Source organism: Filicampus tigris, chromosome 4, assembly GCF_054856515.1.
Source record: "Filicampus tigris isolate MCC_2025a chromosome 4, RoL_Ftig_1.0, whole genome shotgun sequence".
Taxonomy (NCBI): Eukaryota; Metazoa; Chordata; class Actinopteri; order Syngnathiformes; family Syngnathidae; genus Filicampus; species Filicampus tigris.
In genome coordinates, this window is record NC_141220.1 from 7,393,776 (window position 1) to 7,408,206 (window position 14,431).

At 40.6% G+C, this 14,431-nt stretch overlaps 1 protein-coding gene across 1 annotated transcript; it reads right to left on the reverse strand.

Moving 5' to 3' along the window:
- Positions 1 to 101: 101 nt before the first annotated feature.
- On the reverse strand, positions 102 to 11,175 carry klhdc4 (kelch domain containing 4). Its single transcript, XM_086029638.1, has 13 exons — positions 10,636 to 11,175; positions 10,341 to 10,432; positions 10,035 to 10,113; positions 9,748 to 9,846; positions 9,363 to 9,499; positions 8,740 to 8,832; positions 7,582 to 7,744; positions 6,986 to 7,064; positions 6,683 to 6,891; positions 5,238 to 5,469; positions 3,598 to 3,777; positions 3,369 to 3,485; positions 102 to 1,758 (listed from the first exon to the last, which is right to left on the reverse strand). The coding sequence occupies exons 1-13, from the start codon at positions 10,732 to 10,734 to the stop codon at positions 1,574 to 1,576; spliced, it is 1,764 nt and encodes a 587-aa protein (XP_085885764.1). The 5' UTR covers positions 10,735 to 11,175; the 3' UTR covers positions 102 to 1,573.
- Positions 11,176 to 14,431: the final 3,256 nt, after the last annotated feature.

The following is a 14,431-nucleotide window of genomic DNA, read 5'->3' on the forward strand; positions in this document are numbered from 1 at the left end:
AATGCTTACTTGCAATGAAGCGGAAAGCATGTACAAAGCAAGCTGAAGCGTTGCAAAACAATCAAGTTGTGATATTAAAACGTGGGAACTGTATAATGAAATGTGGACTTGTCAGGTGAGATTTTATTCACTCAAGTGTAAAAATACATTTGATAACCAAAGGGTCATCTTTCCTAACACATACGGGGATGAAATATTCTTGCATAAGCCATCAATAGTGACACATTTTGAAATGTCAATCACTCGATAAACTGAACTGACAAAAATGACAACCACATAAAGACAAATCTATCCATCCATCCATTTTCTATACAATGGCACTTACCCTGATCAGGTTTGCAGAGAGCTTGAGTCTATCCCGAGAGGGAGGCTGGGGGGTGGGGTCTACACCCCGCACTGTTCGCCAGTCAAACATGAGGCACATACAGTACAGACAATGTTCACACTCACAGTCACTGAGTGGGAACTGGTGGCCACATATCAAGGAAGATTTGAGACCTATGACTTTCCTGCCATTTTCACACGAATGCAGTATTCTTAGATCCCTAGATAAGAGCTGCTACAATACATGTAGGCTATATTCAGACTGCAGGTCTTAATGCTCAATTCCGATTTTTGGGTGAAATCCGTTTTTTGTGTAATCGTTAATGTATCCGAGTTTTTGCAATGCGACCTTAACCTGAACGGTCAGGTCGCATATATTCGACCTATATGTCAACCAAAGACCAAAATGCGGTCAGAGGGGGCGGGAAACGGCGCTTCAGGGAGAGATTGACAATTGACCGTGAATCTGCAGTTGAGTAACAGTATTGAATTTATATTTGGCATTGATTTAATCCCACTTTCAACAAGCTGTTTCAAAAATCCCTTGCCAAAATATCATCACAAAAATAACATAGTATTGTTTTATTGTAAAACAGCACTAATGTAGAACCACTATTTGTACCCCAATATATACGAATTTGTTGTTCCGTGTTTCTCTACTTTACTCAGGTTCTCATAAACGGTGCCCTGATGTCTCCTGGGTCACGTAGGTTTTAAAGATGCTGGCCAGTACAAATTTGATAAATACCTGTACAATGAAGTCGACACATTCTTGCATATGTGGGGATTTACCCTCTTAAATTGATCAATCCGTTTCAACGCACTGCACACATTTTAAAGAAGCTACGTCGCTAAATATAAAATAATTCATATTTACCGTATTATATCATGAATATACGAGGCCAGTACAGTACCGCTTCTGTCGGCCACTAGCCGCCCCCTGTTGCCCAGGATGAATAATGCAAGTGCAAGTTCATTCATTTGAAATACAAAATTGATGGGTCAGATGTCAACACCCTGGACATATTTTAAAATGTGATTCGTTTCTCATGAATATGGAAATACACTTCTTTTGAGTGGGTTTCATACCAGCTCTAATACCCCTGGACAGGATCATAGTCACACCTGTGAGCAATTTAGAGTCTTCAATCAACCTAACATGCTGACAATTGGCACTACAAGTTCAATGACATCTTATATGAAACATAACGTGCACATAATGTATTTTACAAAGCGTGGTCGAAGTCACTCAAACGTCCTCCGCATGGTCTTCATAGAAGACTTTGGCCATAGCTAAGGCGACCTTGGCGACTTTTTTGTCTTTGGCGTCCGCACCCATGTTGGTGCGTGCGAGTCCGATCCAGTACTGCTCTGTGCGGGCCTGGTAATTTGTCAACGTCTCCCCGTCCTTCGCCGCTGGGTGCTCATCGTCATCTGGACAAAGACAGATTCCTCTTGTTTTTATTTTATTTAGTCAGCTCGTACCACAAGTGAGAATAGCCTGTGATGTCTGGCGATAGCTGAGCTCTGCCTCCAGAAACACGCATTGAATAAAATCCATCAACATAAAGCTAAATTCTTCAACAGTTCTGGATTCTGTCCATTTCTTCCTACTATTGTCGCACTCTGTTCTTCTTCACAGACAGAACTGTGCTAAAAGGCCAGTAAGTGTTTCTCTGTGATTAATAATTTGGGTAACATGAATTGTCATTTTTATACTGACGCTAATTATGATAACAATGATGACTTAGTCACAAGATTTCAAGACTGAATCTTTTGGGAGAAGCAGATCAACTCTCACTATCCATTTTTAGATACTTTTTAGCCTCAAGATTATAATGGATTAACCCCCTACTTCTGTTTTTACTTCTGTTCTTCACTATGGTCGACAGATGCTATGTTAACTTTTACTGAGCATGGCGGTCGGCCAAAATTGATTTAAGCATTAACGTTAGCGATGTTTTAAAAATGAAGCATGTTTTGTATTTAAATATGCAATTTGTGTAATTATTTTTCCTGGTGTGTTTAGTTTAATGGTAATCCCCAAGTAGGGTGTCATTAAACATCTTAAAGCACACTCAGAGACAGAAGAATCAAATACACTACACGATTTCTACGCAAGCATTCTGGGTACTTTCACAACGCCGGGAACTTGTCAACGCACCACGCCGTTCTGCATATTAATCGTTTTTCTTCGATTATATTGTTTCACGGATTGAGAGAAGCCAAAATCGAAATCAAAATCAAATTTTGATTAATTGTCCAGTCTAGCCTTATTACGGATAGTTTGGTTAAGCCAACCAAGAGGATAATGTGTAATAATTGGAGTGAAGGACACACAAACAGATACTGTGCGTGTGTGTGTCTTTATTGTTTTTAACTTTTAGTATTTTGCAATGCAAACGGGGTTTTTTTTTTTCCAAGAGTATGTTCTATGCAAGCCCACTAGTTGAAATAGGGCAATCTGATAAATATTGCGCTTGTGGAATAAGTGTTAATCCACTCGTTTTCAGCCATTTTTGGGGGCGGCCATTTTGTCTTCTGTCGACTGAAAATGACATCACAACTGCTCACAACGACCAATCATGGCTCAGATTCAGAAAAAAGGTCAGCCGTGATTGGTCGTTGTGAGAAGTTGTGATGTCATTTTCAGTCGACAGAAGACAAAATGGCCGCCCCCTGAGATGGCTAAAAGTGCATTTTGCTGCTTAACTTATATTCCACAAACGCAAAATTAACCAGAATGCCGTGTTTCAACTAGTGAGCCTTCTGGGAACATATCCTTGAAAAAAAGATGTTTGGGATGACTTCTGCTTTAAGCAGCTGTATGTTCTTTGCCATGATCGTACTGTTCTTACCTATTTATTTTGCTTTTCTACTTATGTGCTATTACTGCTTTTATTTTATATTCATTTAAACTGTAACCTTGGTGACTCTTGCTATGTTAATAATGTTTTGGTCTGTTTTTTGGGGCCTAACTGTTATTTCAGTGAGAAGCACCAACAATGAGAAACCAACAAAATAGGTGGAGTGTAATCCCTTGCCTTCTTCATCAGACTCCTCTTCCTCTTCTCCCCCTCCCTGTGCTCCTTCTGCCACCTCCTCCTCTTCTTCTTCATCATCGTCTTCTGACTCAGACTCTTCCAGCCACTCTTGGGTCTCTAAAGAGAGTGAATCATAAAATCCAGTGAAAACTCACACAAACACCGATGTTTATTTGTGAGACTTTCAAGATGGTCTTGATAAGATGTTTTTCCAAATTGACGCACTCACTTGGATCCATTTCAACCAAGACCTCCCACTGCTCCATCTTGTGGAGGTCCAGACAGTAGAAGTCGTTCAAGGTGAACTGGCGGCTGCCCACCTCAAACATCCCGCCGTAAAGAAAAAGCTTGCCCTGACGCGCCGTTGCCATGGCGCTGGATCGTGGGCAGGGCTCCACAAGGGCTGATTCTGAATAATAATGGAAGAGGAAACATAAAATGAATCAAAACGATAGCTACTGTTTTGACACTTTGCAATTATTATAACGAAAACAAACACCTGTCAAGTAATGGTGATCCCTTACCTGTTCGATTATAAGATAGGAAAACGAGTTCAAAATTAGCTGATTACATAAAATACACACAGCTACACTGGAGGCAACTTAGTCCCCACAGAGCAAAGCGACGAGAGGCCTAGGCCTATTGCCGTATGTTCAGATTGTACACGTTGCTGCTCCGTGTGTGTCAAAGTAGCAGTTGTTTGAAGGTTAATAACAGAGCTGGGCACTTGACCCTTTTTCGCCTGTCCGGCCACAGCCGTCCACCCTTGACCTGGGTACCCTTCTGGCCGCGACCCCCCGGCCATATTCATAAACATTGTCGGCACCCGCCCCATTCCTACGGCCCCCCCCAATTTTTTTTTTAAAAAACATGCATGAGGCCCCCGCGGGAGAGATGCTAACGGAAGAGGTTTATTTAAAGACAATTAGCTGGCTAACTTACTATTCAAACCCGCTGTGGACATGCTTCAAATGCGCCACTTACTCACGTACTTACCCAGCTGCGTGTACTGTACTTACTTCCATTGCGAGCCCTGGGGTTGGTTTTGTTGTATTGTATAATTATTTGGGTCCAACAGACGACAAGTATGCAAGCATTCAACAAGTTACTTATTTTCCACACTTCCCCTCCTTCACACTTCCCGGCCTTCAAAATAAAGGCATGCCAGCAAACAGCAGTTTTGCTACGGCGTATTTCCCGAAGTAGGAAAGTTCATGATGTGCCAGTGCTATACTTGAGTGCTGCGCGCAGCTTGAATATACTCCCGGACACAAGTTGTTTTGAAAGAAGCCTAAAAAGAAGCCTTTCACACAGTAGGCTGAGATGAAATTTGGCCGCCTCGCGAGCACGTCACACGCATGACGGCCGATTAGTGGGCCAGACTAAAATCCACTTCCAGCCATGCCTAGTCCATCCATTTTTTTTTAATTTGTCACCTCCCACCCCTCCGCCCCAAAAATGGGCATCTGGCCGGGCCGGAGGGTCCGACCGCTTTGGGCCAGGGACGGACTGCCCAGCTCTGGTTAATAATTACGGTGGACACCCGTGGATTTGCATTTTCACAGAATTTGTTTTTATTTTTGGAGTTTTAAAAAAATATATATATATTCTTGTGTCAGATTCTGTTTGATATCTACAGGATTCTTGCTTATGCTTAAAAGTTTTTTTTCCTAGCAGACTACCGACAAGGGTAAGCTGAGATCTGATCTCATGTCTGCTGAGAAATCGATAGTTGTTCTTGCTTCAACAATGGCAACAACCTCTGAAGAAAATAAGGTGTGCGCGGACAAGAAAACAAATCCGCAGTAGTCTCATTGATTCACAGTGACACTAGCTTGCAATTCTGTGAGGGTGTGCATTCGATCGTACCATCCGCTTCTTCCTCCTCCTCCTCTTCCTCATCATCAATGGCCTCCTCCGCCTCCGGAGCTCCAGGGATTACTTCCTTGATGGTCATCACTGTGCCGTCTTCTGTAACAATCTCCTTGATGACCTCAGTGGGCCCTGGGGGGGCGTCGTCTTCTTTCTGCTTATCTGCTGCCTCCTCGCCGGCTTCATCCTTCTTCCCTCGCCGACGTTTCTTTTTGTCTGTCTTGTTACCCTGAAAAGACAGACCAACAGATGTAAATTGTGTTAGTGTTCCTCAGCTATACCGCAGTTTATGGTCCACACAGACACTATATTGTGGATTATTAAGTGATTGTTTTTAGGTGGTTTTACTGTATACGGATAAGTCTGATTTTATAGTTGTGTGCCTTTAGTGCAGTACCACGTTGTGCCACAACATGCTCGTGTGAGTATTTCAGTTAAAGGTTCAGTCATCTCAAACATTTTCTTTACAATAATAAGTCAGTCTAGTCTAAACACGGCACTTCTGTCGACTGAAAATGACATCACAGTTGCTCAGGGCTCAGGTAACGACCAATCTGGGCTCACCTCTTTTCTGAGTCTGGTCATGTGATGTTCGCAAGCTGTGCCGTGATTGGTCGTTACCTCAGTCCTGAGCAACTGTGATGTCATTTTCAGTTTTCAGTTCATTTTCTGTCATGCGTTGTCATCTGTGTCTGCCTAAAAAGTCCACATCACCCTACAAGAACTCCACTTCAAACTTGTGCTGTCTAAACAAAGAACGTTTATTGAAGGCCATTTGTTGTGGCTGAATTTGCCTTAATTTATTTTTCTTAATAAAGACTTTCTTCATTATTGTTTTATTTGAAGTGATATTGTTGGGCAATATCTAAACTAGCACATTGCTATTTTATATTTTTGTCTATCTGATGATCAGGCACTGAAAAAAATATATAAATCATGATACTCACCAGTTACTCAGTAACTGTGGAGATTTTTTTTCACTGAATACTTTCACTTCAGTAATAAATAATTCGGGGCTTCTTTTTACTTTTACTTGAGTCATGGCACTGGCGTCAGGCTGAAACCTCCTGTCGCAATTTGGTAAATTTCACATTTTTTCACAAATCTATACTATTGGTCAGTCCACAAGTGTGTTGCTATTTTTACAAATTAGACCAATCTCAAGTGTTGAAAATGGCTTTCTTCCTTTGATGATTTAATGTTCATGGTTGAACAAATGTGACATTTTTGGGGTCTCCTGAAAAGTGATGATTTTGGAGGTATGAGGATTCCGCCCGACGCCAGCGATATTATTCTTCAGTACTTGAGTACAATATTCTACAATACAATACTCTATCCACCTCTATCCAATGTGTTTAGGTTGTCGCACCAAAATAACCGTGGTTTCACTGCATTTGTAATCTTTCGATGTGAATTTAAGCGGTCTGTTAATAGCAGCTCACCCTGAGTTGAGCGGGATACCAGCGGTTCTTCACTGTGTCGTACAAGTAGAGGTCATTGTAGAAGTCACCTTCCAGCGTTTCCTCCTCTTCCTCATCACAAACCCCACCGAACAACACGGCGCGCCCTGCCGGGCCCACCGCCATGGAGAAGCCAGAGCGGGGAGGCGGCTTGTTTCCAGAGGGGCTCAACCTGGACCATGCCCACTTCTCTGGCAAGCGCAGACATGTAAAAATAATAATATTGTGTTTCAGAATCAAACAAGATGGCTACTTTACTTGACATTGTGCTTATGTTGGTCGTACCTTGGCCGTCTTTACCCTCTTGCTTGAGGAGAAACATGTCAGAGTGGATCGTTCCCTTCTCAATGTCCTTTTTCAGTCTCTATTGGAGCATAGCATCTATTAGGAAATTGCATTTACAGATACAGCGGTAGCTTGACTTATGAGTTTAATTTGTTCCGTGACCAAGCTCTTAATTCAATGTACTCATTTAACAAATACATTTTCCTATTTGAAATTAATTTAAAGCCACCCTCACCAAAAAATACTCATTAAAAAATAGCACCGTATTGTATAATATCAAGACTGTAAAAAGTGTGTATTTATGGGGTGAGGCCAAGTGTGAGAAATCAGGAGCTGTTATGTTTTTGGTGTTTTTTGTAGTCTGTATTTGTGTGTTAGACTGTTTGCCCTGTTCAATAAACAGCTGAAAGTCTGTCAGCAACTGTGGCTCTCCTTGCCCACATGCTCGGGTATTACAGTACCCTAATTGCTCCAATTTTCCCCATCTGTTGAGAGGCGGCGCATCTGATGCTCACAAACAACTCAAATTGTGGGCCCCAAAACAAAGCAAAAAATAATCAAACAATAAAAACAAATTTGAAACCACACACACTTACCAGTTTAGAGTATCCTCCATAGATGATGACACCGGAGCCATCTGGTGTCGAGGTCATCTGACAGGCGGAGCGCGGCGAGGGGGCAACACCTGACACAGAGAGGCGTGACCAAGAGAAAGTGTCCAAGGAGAACGAATAGATGTCATTGTAGTAGATAAAATCTCTGTGAGATGGAAAACAGTAAAGAAGAAAGAAAGAAAGGAAAAAAGGTTGGAGAAACTGCATCAAAAATAAATGAAAAATGAGAGATGGTGTATGTTCAGTCAAGCTGAAGCGAGAATTGCAGATTATCATTGACGTTATTGCAAATTTTATTCATATGACTTTGAAAACAATTCAAGTGTCTTTAGCAGGGGAGTTAGGATCAATCTAGTCGCAGGATCATTGCAATTATGATTGTTTTCAGGGATGATTACAGTATCCAATATGTATAGTGGGCAACATAAATGAATGCACCCCCTTGAAAAATAGACTTTTTAAACACATTTTTCAGTGAACATAAGCAATTTTCAGAATTTTGTTGGTGATTAGACTCACCTGCAATTTGATTACACTTTAACCTTTATGTTTGGTGTTTACTTATTTTTGCAACATGAAATGAATTTGCTCCAAAAAAAATGACATATTTGTGTATGTGTGCATTTCCAAATCTCTCTTGCAATCAATCAATCACATCTGTGGAAGTATTTTGTAGAACAGGTATCGTATGTCATCGTTGGAACTGTTGATTCTGAAAGGTTTCATACCAAATCAGTTGGGTGACCTAATTTTTGTCAACTTTTTGTGACATAAAACGGCCATCAAAAGGCTGTGTCAAAACTCCACAGAATCGGACTGTCTTGTCCACTGTATCTTGACCCGATGTTTTGTGACATGTGAGGAAGTGCCGCCCGAAGTTTGATTCTTTAACTGGGGCTAAAGTAGAGCCACAAACAAGATACATCCTGAGTCAACAAACGGGTGCTGCCACCAGCTCTTAAATCTACTATTTGCAAAGTCCACTTTTGCTTGGCCACTTGTTTGATTATAGGAGTTGTAGAATGAGCTGTATAAGTCCTATTTAACTGCAGAACGTTGATAATGGACATTTAAAAAAATGCAGACGTGACGTGCAGGCCTTGAGTTTGAATTGCCTGACCTGGTTCACATTGAGCCTACCTGGTGCTCTCATGGAAACCTCCAAACACCAGCAGCTGTCTTCTGCTGAGAGCCATCCGGTGGCCACTGCGACCCGATGGACCACCAGGTGCTCTTGACAAAAACATGAAAGGTTAACATGTGCTTAAAAAGAAGGTAAATCCTAAATAGTGCCTTAAACCGGAAATCAACAAAAAACATATTTTTTCAAGAATATGTTCCCAGCAGGCCCACTAGTTGAAAGACGGCATTCTGATTTTGCGTTTGTGGAACATGAGTTAAGCAGCAAAATCCAGCCCTTTTAAGCCATCTAAGGGGACAGCCATTTTGTCACTTCTGTCAACTGAAAAAGACATCACAACTAGTTAGGGCTCAGGTAACGACCAATCACGGCTGACCTGTTTTCTGAAGCAGTTGTGATGTCATTTTCAGTCGACAAAAGTGACAAAATGGCCGCCCCCAGAGATGGCTAAAAACGAGTGGATTAACTCTTATTCCACAAACACAATATTTATCAGAATGCCTTGTTTCAACTAGTGCACTTGCATAGAACATATTCTTGAAAAAAATATGTTTGGGTTGACCTCCCCTTTGAAGTGATATTTGAATCAAAATCAATGAGCCTTCAACTGAGCCTGTCATACTTGATATTCTCCCAGCTATGTGTAGCAAGGTGCAACACCCAGAGGTCCTTGTAGTGGTAGAATTGTTCCCCGTTTGGAGAAGCAAACTCTCCTCCAAACACCCACAGCTGGCCCCCACCTTGAGAGACTGCCACCGCCTGAGGGAGGCAGTGGTACACAATGGGAGAAGGGGGCAAGGAATAAGTTAAACTTTAGATATTGTACCTTTGAAAAAAGGCCTGAATGAGGGTTTAGCAGGACAACACCTGCCCACAAGTGATGCAAGTAGGTAACTGGTACATTTTTAAAAAATATTTCAACGTTGTCATTTTTCAATATAGCTAAATGAGGCTGCGATGTCAATTGGCACAATGAATTTTTGCAATGTTTGGATACTGTGACGTACCTGGTGAGAGCATCGTGGGGGAGGTGGGTTGGGGATCTCTGACTTAACCCAACTGTTCTTTTTAATGTTGTAGAAAAAGAGATCATTGTACAGGTATGTCTTAAAAAAAAAAGAAAACAAGAATCAAGATTGAAAGTCTGTGACAAACAGAAAGCAAAACATGATATCTATTGAGCTTTATTATTTAAACATTCAATAACATTTCATAACATTCAGCTGTATTGAATGAACATTCGAAGGAAGTGAGATATGATATGTATGTCTGTCTTAGAAAGTTTTTATATTACCTTCTTTCCATTATAGAATTCACCACCAAACAGGATGAGCTCATCTTTCTCTGGGTGAGCAGAAAGTGATGCACTTAATCTGAAAATCGTGAAGAGATGTTAAGAATTACAAAACGAGTTAATAAATCCATGTTATTAAAAATGAGGCTTTCAAACGAATATCAAAACTGGATCAAGTTTTGAGAGTACATTTTGCGATTTGCTGATGGATTGCGGTGTTTGGGAAACGGCGTCACTTCTCCGTTTTAGTTGTTTCTCTGTTCATATTTGATGTCAGTATGACACTGACACACACACTGCACTCACCTTGCTGATGGAGGAGGACATGCAGTCTCTACTACTTGAGTCTTCTTGGCATCCATGCTCTGAAATTCAGCTATCAGAGCCTCCAAATCTTCCTAGGATAAAACAGCAGGTTAAGCCTTTCAATAAAATGCAGTAAATGAGTTGCGTGGTTATTTATATTAAGAAATCGTGCCCACAAAATACGCTAATGTTGGAATTTGTTTTATACAGCATTTAATTTGATTTTAAGCATGACAAACGGCTACACAACTACAAGTGTTGTGTTATTATGGTCATGTATTAAAACAATTGTCACCTCTTCACGTTTGGATCTCTTGTTAACCTTTTTCTCCATTTTGGTAGCGGTCTTCTCTGCTCCCTTCACCTTCTTTTCGTTTTTGCCTTTTTTCCCCATGGCTGCTGGCGATTTTATTCAATGATAAGGAATTAGAACATTAAACTGTCATCCATACAAACTTCCCACATGTTCAGTAAAATCCAATGCGGTCTGTCACCGGCTGGTTTTGCTTCCGGAAGTACTGGTACTACAGATACGACTAGTTACGCCAGCGTTCCTGGAGCAGCCCGGCTAAGCTAAGTGCCTGCCTGGCTACCACAGTGGAGGGGGCAATGTTCCCGTCAAACGTAATACATTATTGGACGTGAAAATAGTTCGACTTACTGAGTACTCAACTTTACTTTTTGTCAACCTCAAATGAATAACAACGTCGTTGTATGAATCGCAGCACACTGTGCAAGCATCATTTTAATTCGTTTTTGTTTAATTGACGTGTCGCCTATTTTCATGAAGTATTGTACACTGCCACTTTGCCCCCACTACCTATGCGCCATTGTAAGCACGTAGCTCAAAAAGTCGTTTTAATATCTATGGCCGTGACAGCTCTTTGCTTCCGGAAACTTGATGCAAGTACTGTAACTGTCAAAATTTGACAGCGCTCTCTAGCGTATCGGAAGGATATGTTGGAATAAGCCGAATTTGTACGTAAGTGGGAAACTACTTATTATTCAGGTATCTTTCTTTACTTCAACATTTATTTTTCTTTCTACTTCTACTTCAGTGGGTTTTTTGGGGGTGGGAGGATTATTCTATATTTATTATTTACTGTAATTACTTTACTACTGTGCAAACACAAGCAAAATCAAGTTTATTCTGTTCTGGTTCAGGGGCGCAGGAACTGGGTGAACAGAGATCAAGCTTACTTAAATAATTAAACCCAGGGCATAAGAAATGTCACAGACAGAGTTAGACAGCTATTAATGAACCTTGATACCTTGACATGGCATTTTGCTTACACATTTGTGCTCTACTGAAATTACAAAGTTGAATACGAATGTGATGATTTGCAAATTGCCTGGGAACCACTTCTATTTATAAACACTGTGGCACTATGAAGACACCGAGAAGGGGAGTTGATGAAATTACACTACACTCTTTAGCCCAAAGGGGGGGATAGTGTCTCACGTAGCAAAACCCACTGTTGGGGAAAGAAAAGAAAAGAAACAGAACCACTTCCAGATGTGTTCTTTGATAGTTGGAGATCCAAAGTAGAACACTTCTTGTAGACTTGAAATTCTTTAAAATTTTATGTTCTTGTTATGGAGAAATGATACCTGCTGCAAAATTAAAAGCGTCAGTCAAAATGAGGTCCACAATTGCTATGTGCATATACAGCAAATCGATCATCCCTCTGTGGTTTAATGAGATTCCTTGTCTTTCATCTCTGCCCCTGTTTCTGTTCTCATATCACTTCCAAGAGGAAGCTCAATTGTTTTGGAATAAATTATTGATTTGATGGGAGACTTTGCATGCTGTAGGTAGTCATCCTTTCTAGCCATTCATCAACAAATTGTCATATTTGTTTTCCTTCCTCTCTATGTTCCCATAAATCCCTCACAAGCACAAACACACACACATGCATGCACGCACACACACCCATGTAAGTATTAGCTGGCCAAATGCTTACTGCATATGGCACATGACCTTTCTTCTCAACACCGGGGACAGCATACCTTGGATGCTTTTCTGAGACACCTCGAGTGTGTGGTTGTGTTTGTGTCTGAATAATAAATATGAGACTACCAGCTTGTCCAGCTTTTCAGCTCGCATGTTAGCTCTGCAGAATCCTTTACACTGGCATAGTGAAGTCCCTGATATGAAATATTTTCTACATTTCAGGGAGCCAGGGCCTCTAAAAAAATGAGCCAAGTCATGTGAGAAGCCATGAGACTGTTACTCTTGCACTTGTGATTCACTGATTGCAGTAAAATGTATGAGTATGGTCCAAAAATACTTTGTGTCATGTGTTTTCAGCACGTGCAGGTGTTGATTATGTGCCGCCATTAACAGACAACTGCAACATTTATGTTCCCTCATAGGGGGCCAATTCTTTCTCTTTTTTTCTCTATACATTTGGAAAACATTTGGCTTCAAGAGATGAGGTAAGATATCAACAGATCAGCTTTTATTTCCAGGAAGTTATATTTAGATCTGATACACAATTTAGCATTAGCCCTCTAGTGCATGAATTTTCAAAGACTGAGTCAAGGTTTATTTCTTATGTGTTTTTACTCCTTGTAGGTCAGGAAGAAAAACAAAGATTCCATTTTTCAAAAAATGTGATTTTTTTTTTGGGGGGGGGGGGGCATCCAGTGTATCAAGTCTACTCTTGTGGACTTGATATGCCTAAGCATTCAACATAATCTACAACAAACCTAATGTAAGAATGAGCTAAATTAGGTTTTATAATGAACCAATTAACAATTATTTATATGCTTTGAAAGACATTGTAGTGAACTTTACAACTTTTAATCTTGTAAAGCCTATTGTACAGTCCTACAAAAGAAAACAAACTGTACACAAAACTGCAATGCTTTCCCCTAAACTAAGTCAATGTTTCAAAACAAGTCCAAAAACCGATGACCAATCAGTGTGTCTCCATCCTTCTTTAGGGGTGCAGGACTGACAGTACATGATCACGTCATCATGTCATCATGTCATCATGTCATCATGTCATGTCAGCAATTCGCAGCAAGAAGTGACAGTCTCTGTATTTTTTATTTTCATTTATGTCAACAGATAGACAAGATAAAACAGTTATTCTAATGATATGTTTGCTGGAGGTAAAAATGTGTTGTGATGAGCCAAAACAACAAGCAATTTATCGGAAACAGTGATCTTTGTTGTTTACATTTGCAAATAAAAACAGAATAGTATGATTTGCAAATCCTTTTGAATCAATATTAATATGGATACACTACAAAGACGGGATTTTTAAGGTTCAAACTGATAAACCTTGTTTTTTGTAAATATTGTCTTATTTTAAATGTGATGCCTTCTGCATGGTCCAAAAAAGCTGTGACAGAGGCAACAAATGACTGAAAGTTGAGGAATGGAACAAAAGGGAACATTCCACAAGTAAAGAGGTTAACTGGAAACAAGTGAGTGTCGTGAGTGGGTATAAAAAGAACATCCCTAAAAGGCTCAGTTGTTCACGAAGAATGGAGTGAGGTTCGCCACTTTGTGATCAACTAACTGCACGAGGAAGTAGTCCAACACTTTAACAACAGCGTTTCTCAAAGTAAAATTACCGGTACAAGGAATTTAAGGATTTCCTAAGCTACGGTCCACAATACAATCAAAAGTTTCGGTGGTTCTGAAGAAATCTCTGAATCTTAAGCGGCAAGGCGGAAAATCACCATTGAATTTCCATGGCCGCTGATCCCTAAGGCAGCACTGCATTAAAAACCGGCGCCATTGTGGAAAGAATATTGCCACGTGGGCTCAAGAACACCTCGGAAAACCATTTTCAGTTAACACAGTTAGTCGTTACATCTACAAATGCAAATTAAAACTCTACCATGCAAAATGAAGGCCATATACCAACAGCACCCAAAAACACCGCCGGCATCTCTAGGTCTAGCTCATCTAAGATGGCCTGCTGCAAAGTGAAAAAGTGTGCTGTGGTCTGACGAGTCCACATTTAAAAATTTTTTTTTTTTTAAACAGGGGGTGTCATGCCCTCCGGGCCAAATAGGAAAGGGACCACCTGGATTGTTCTCAGATGCTATCCAAGCTAACCAGAACCCCCCCC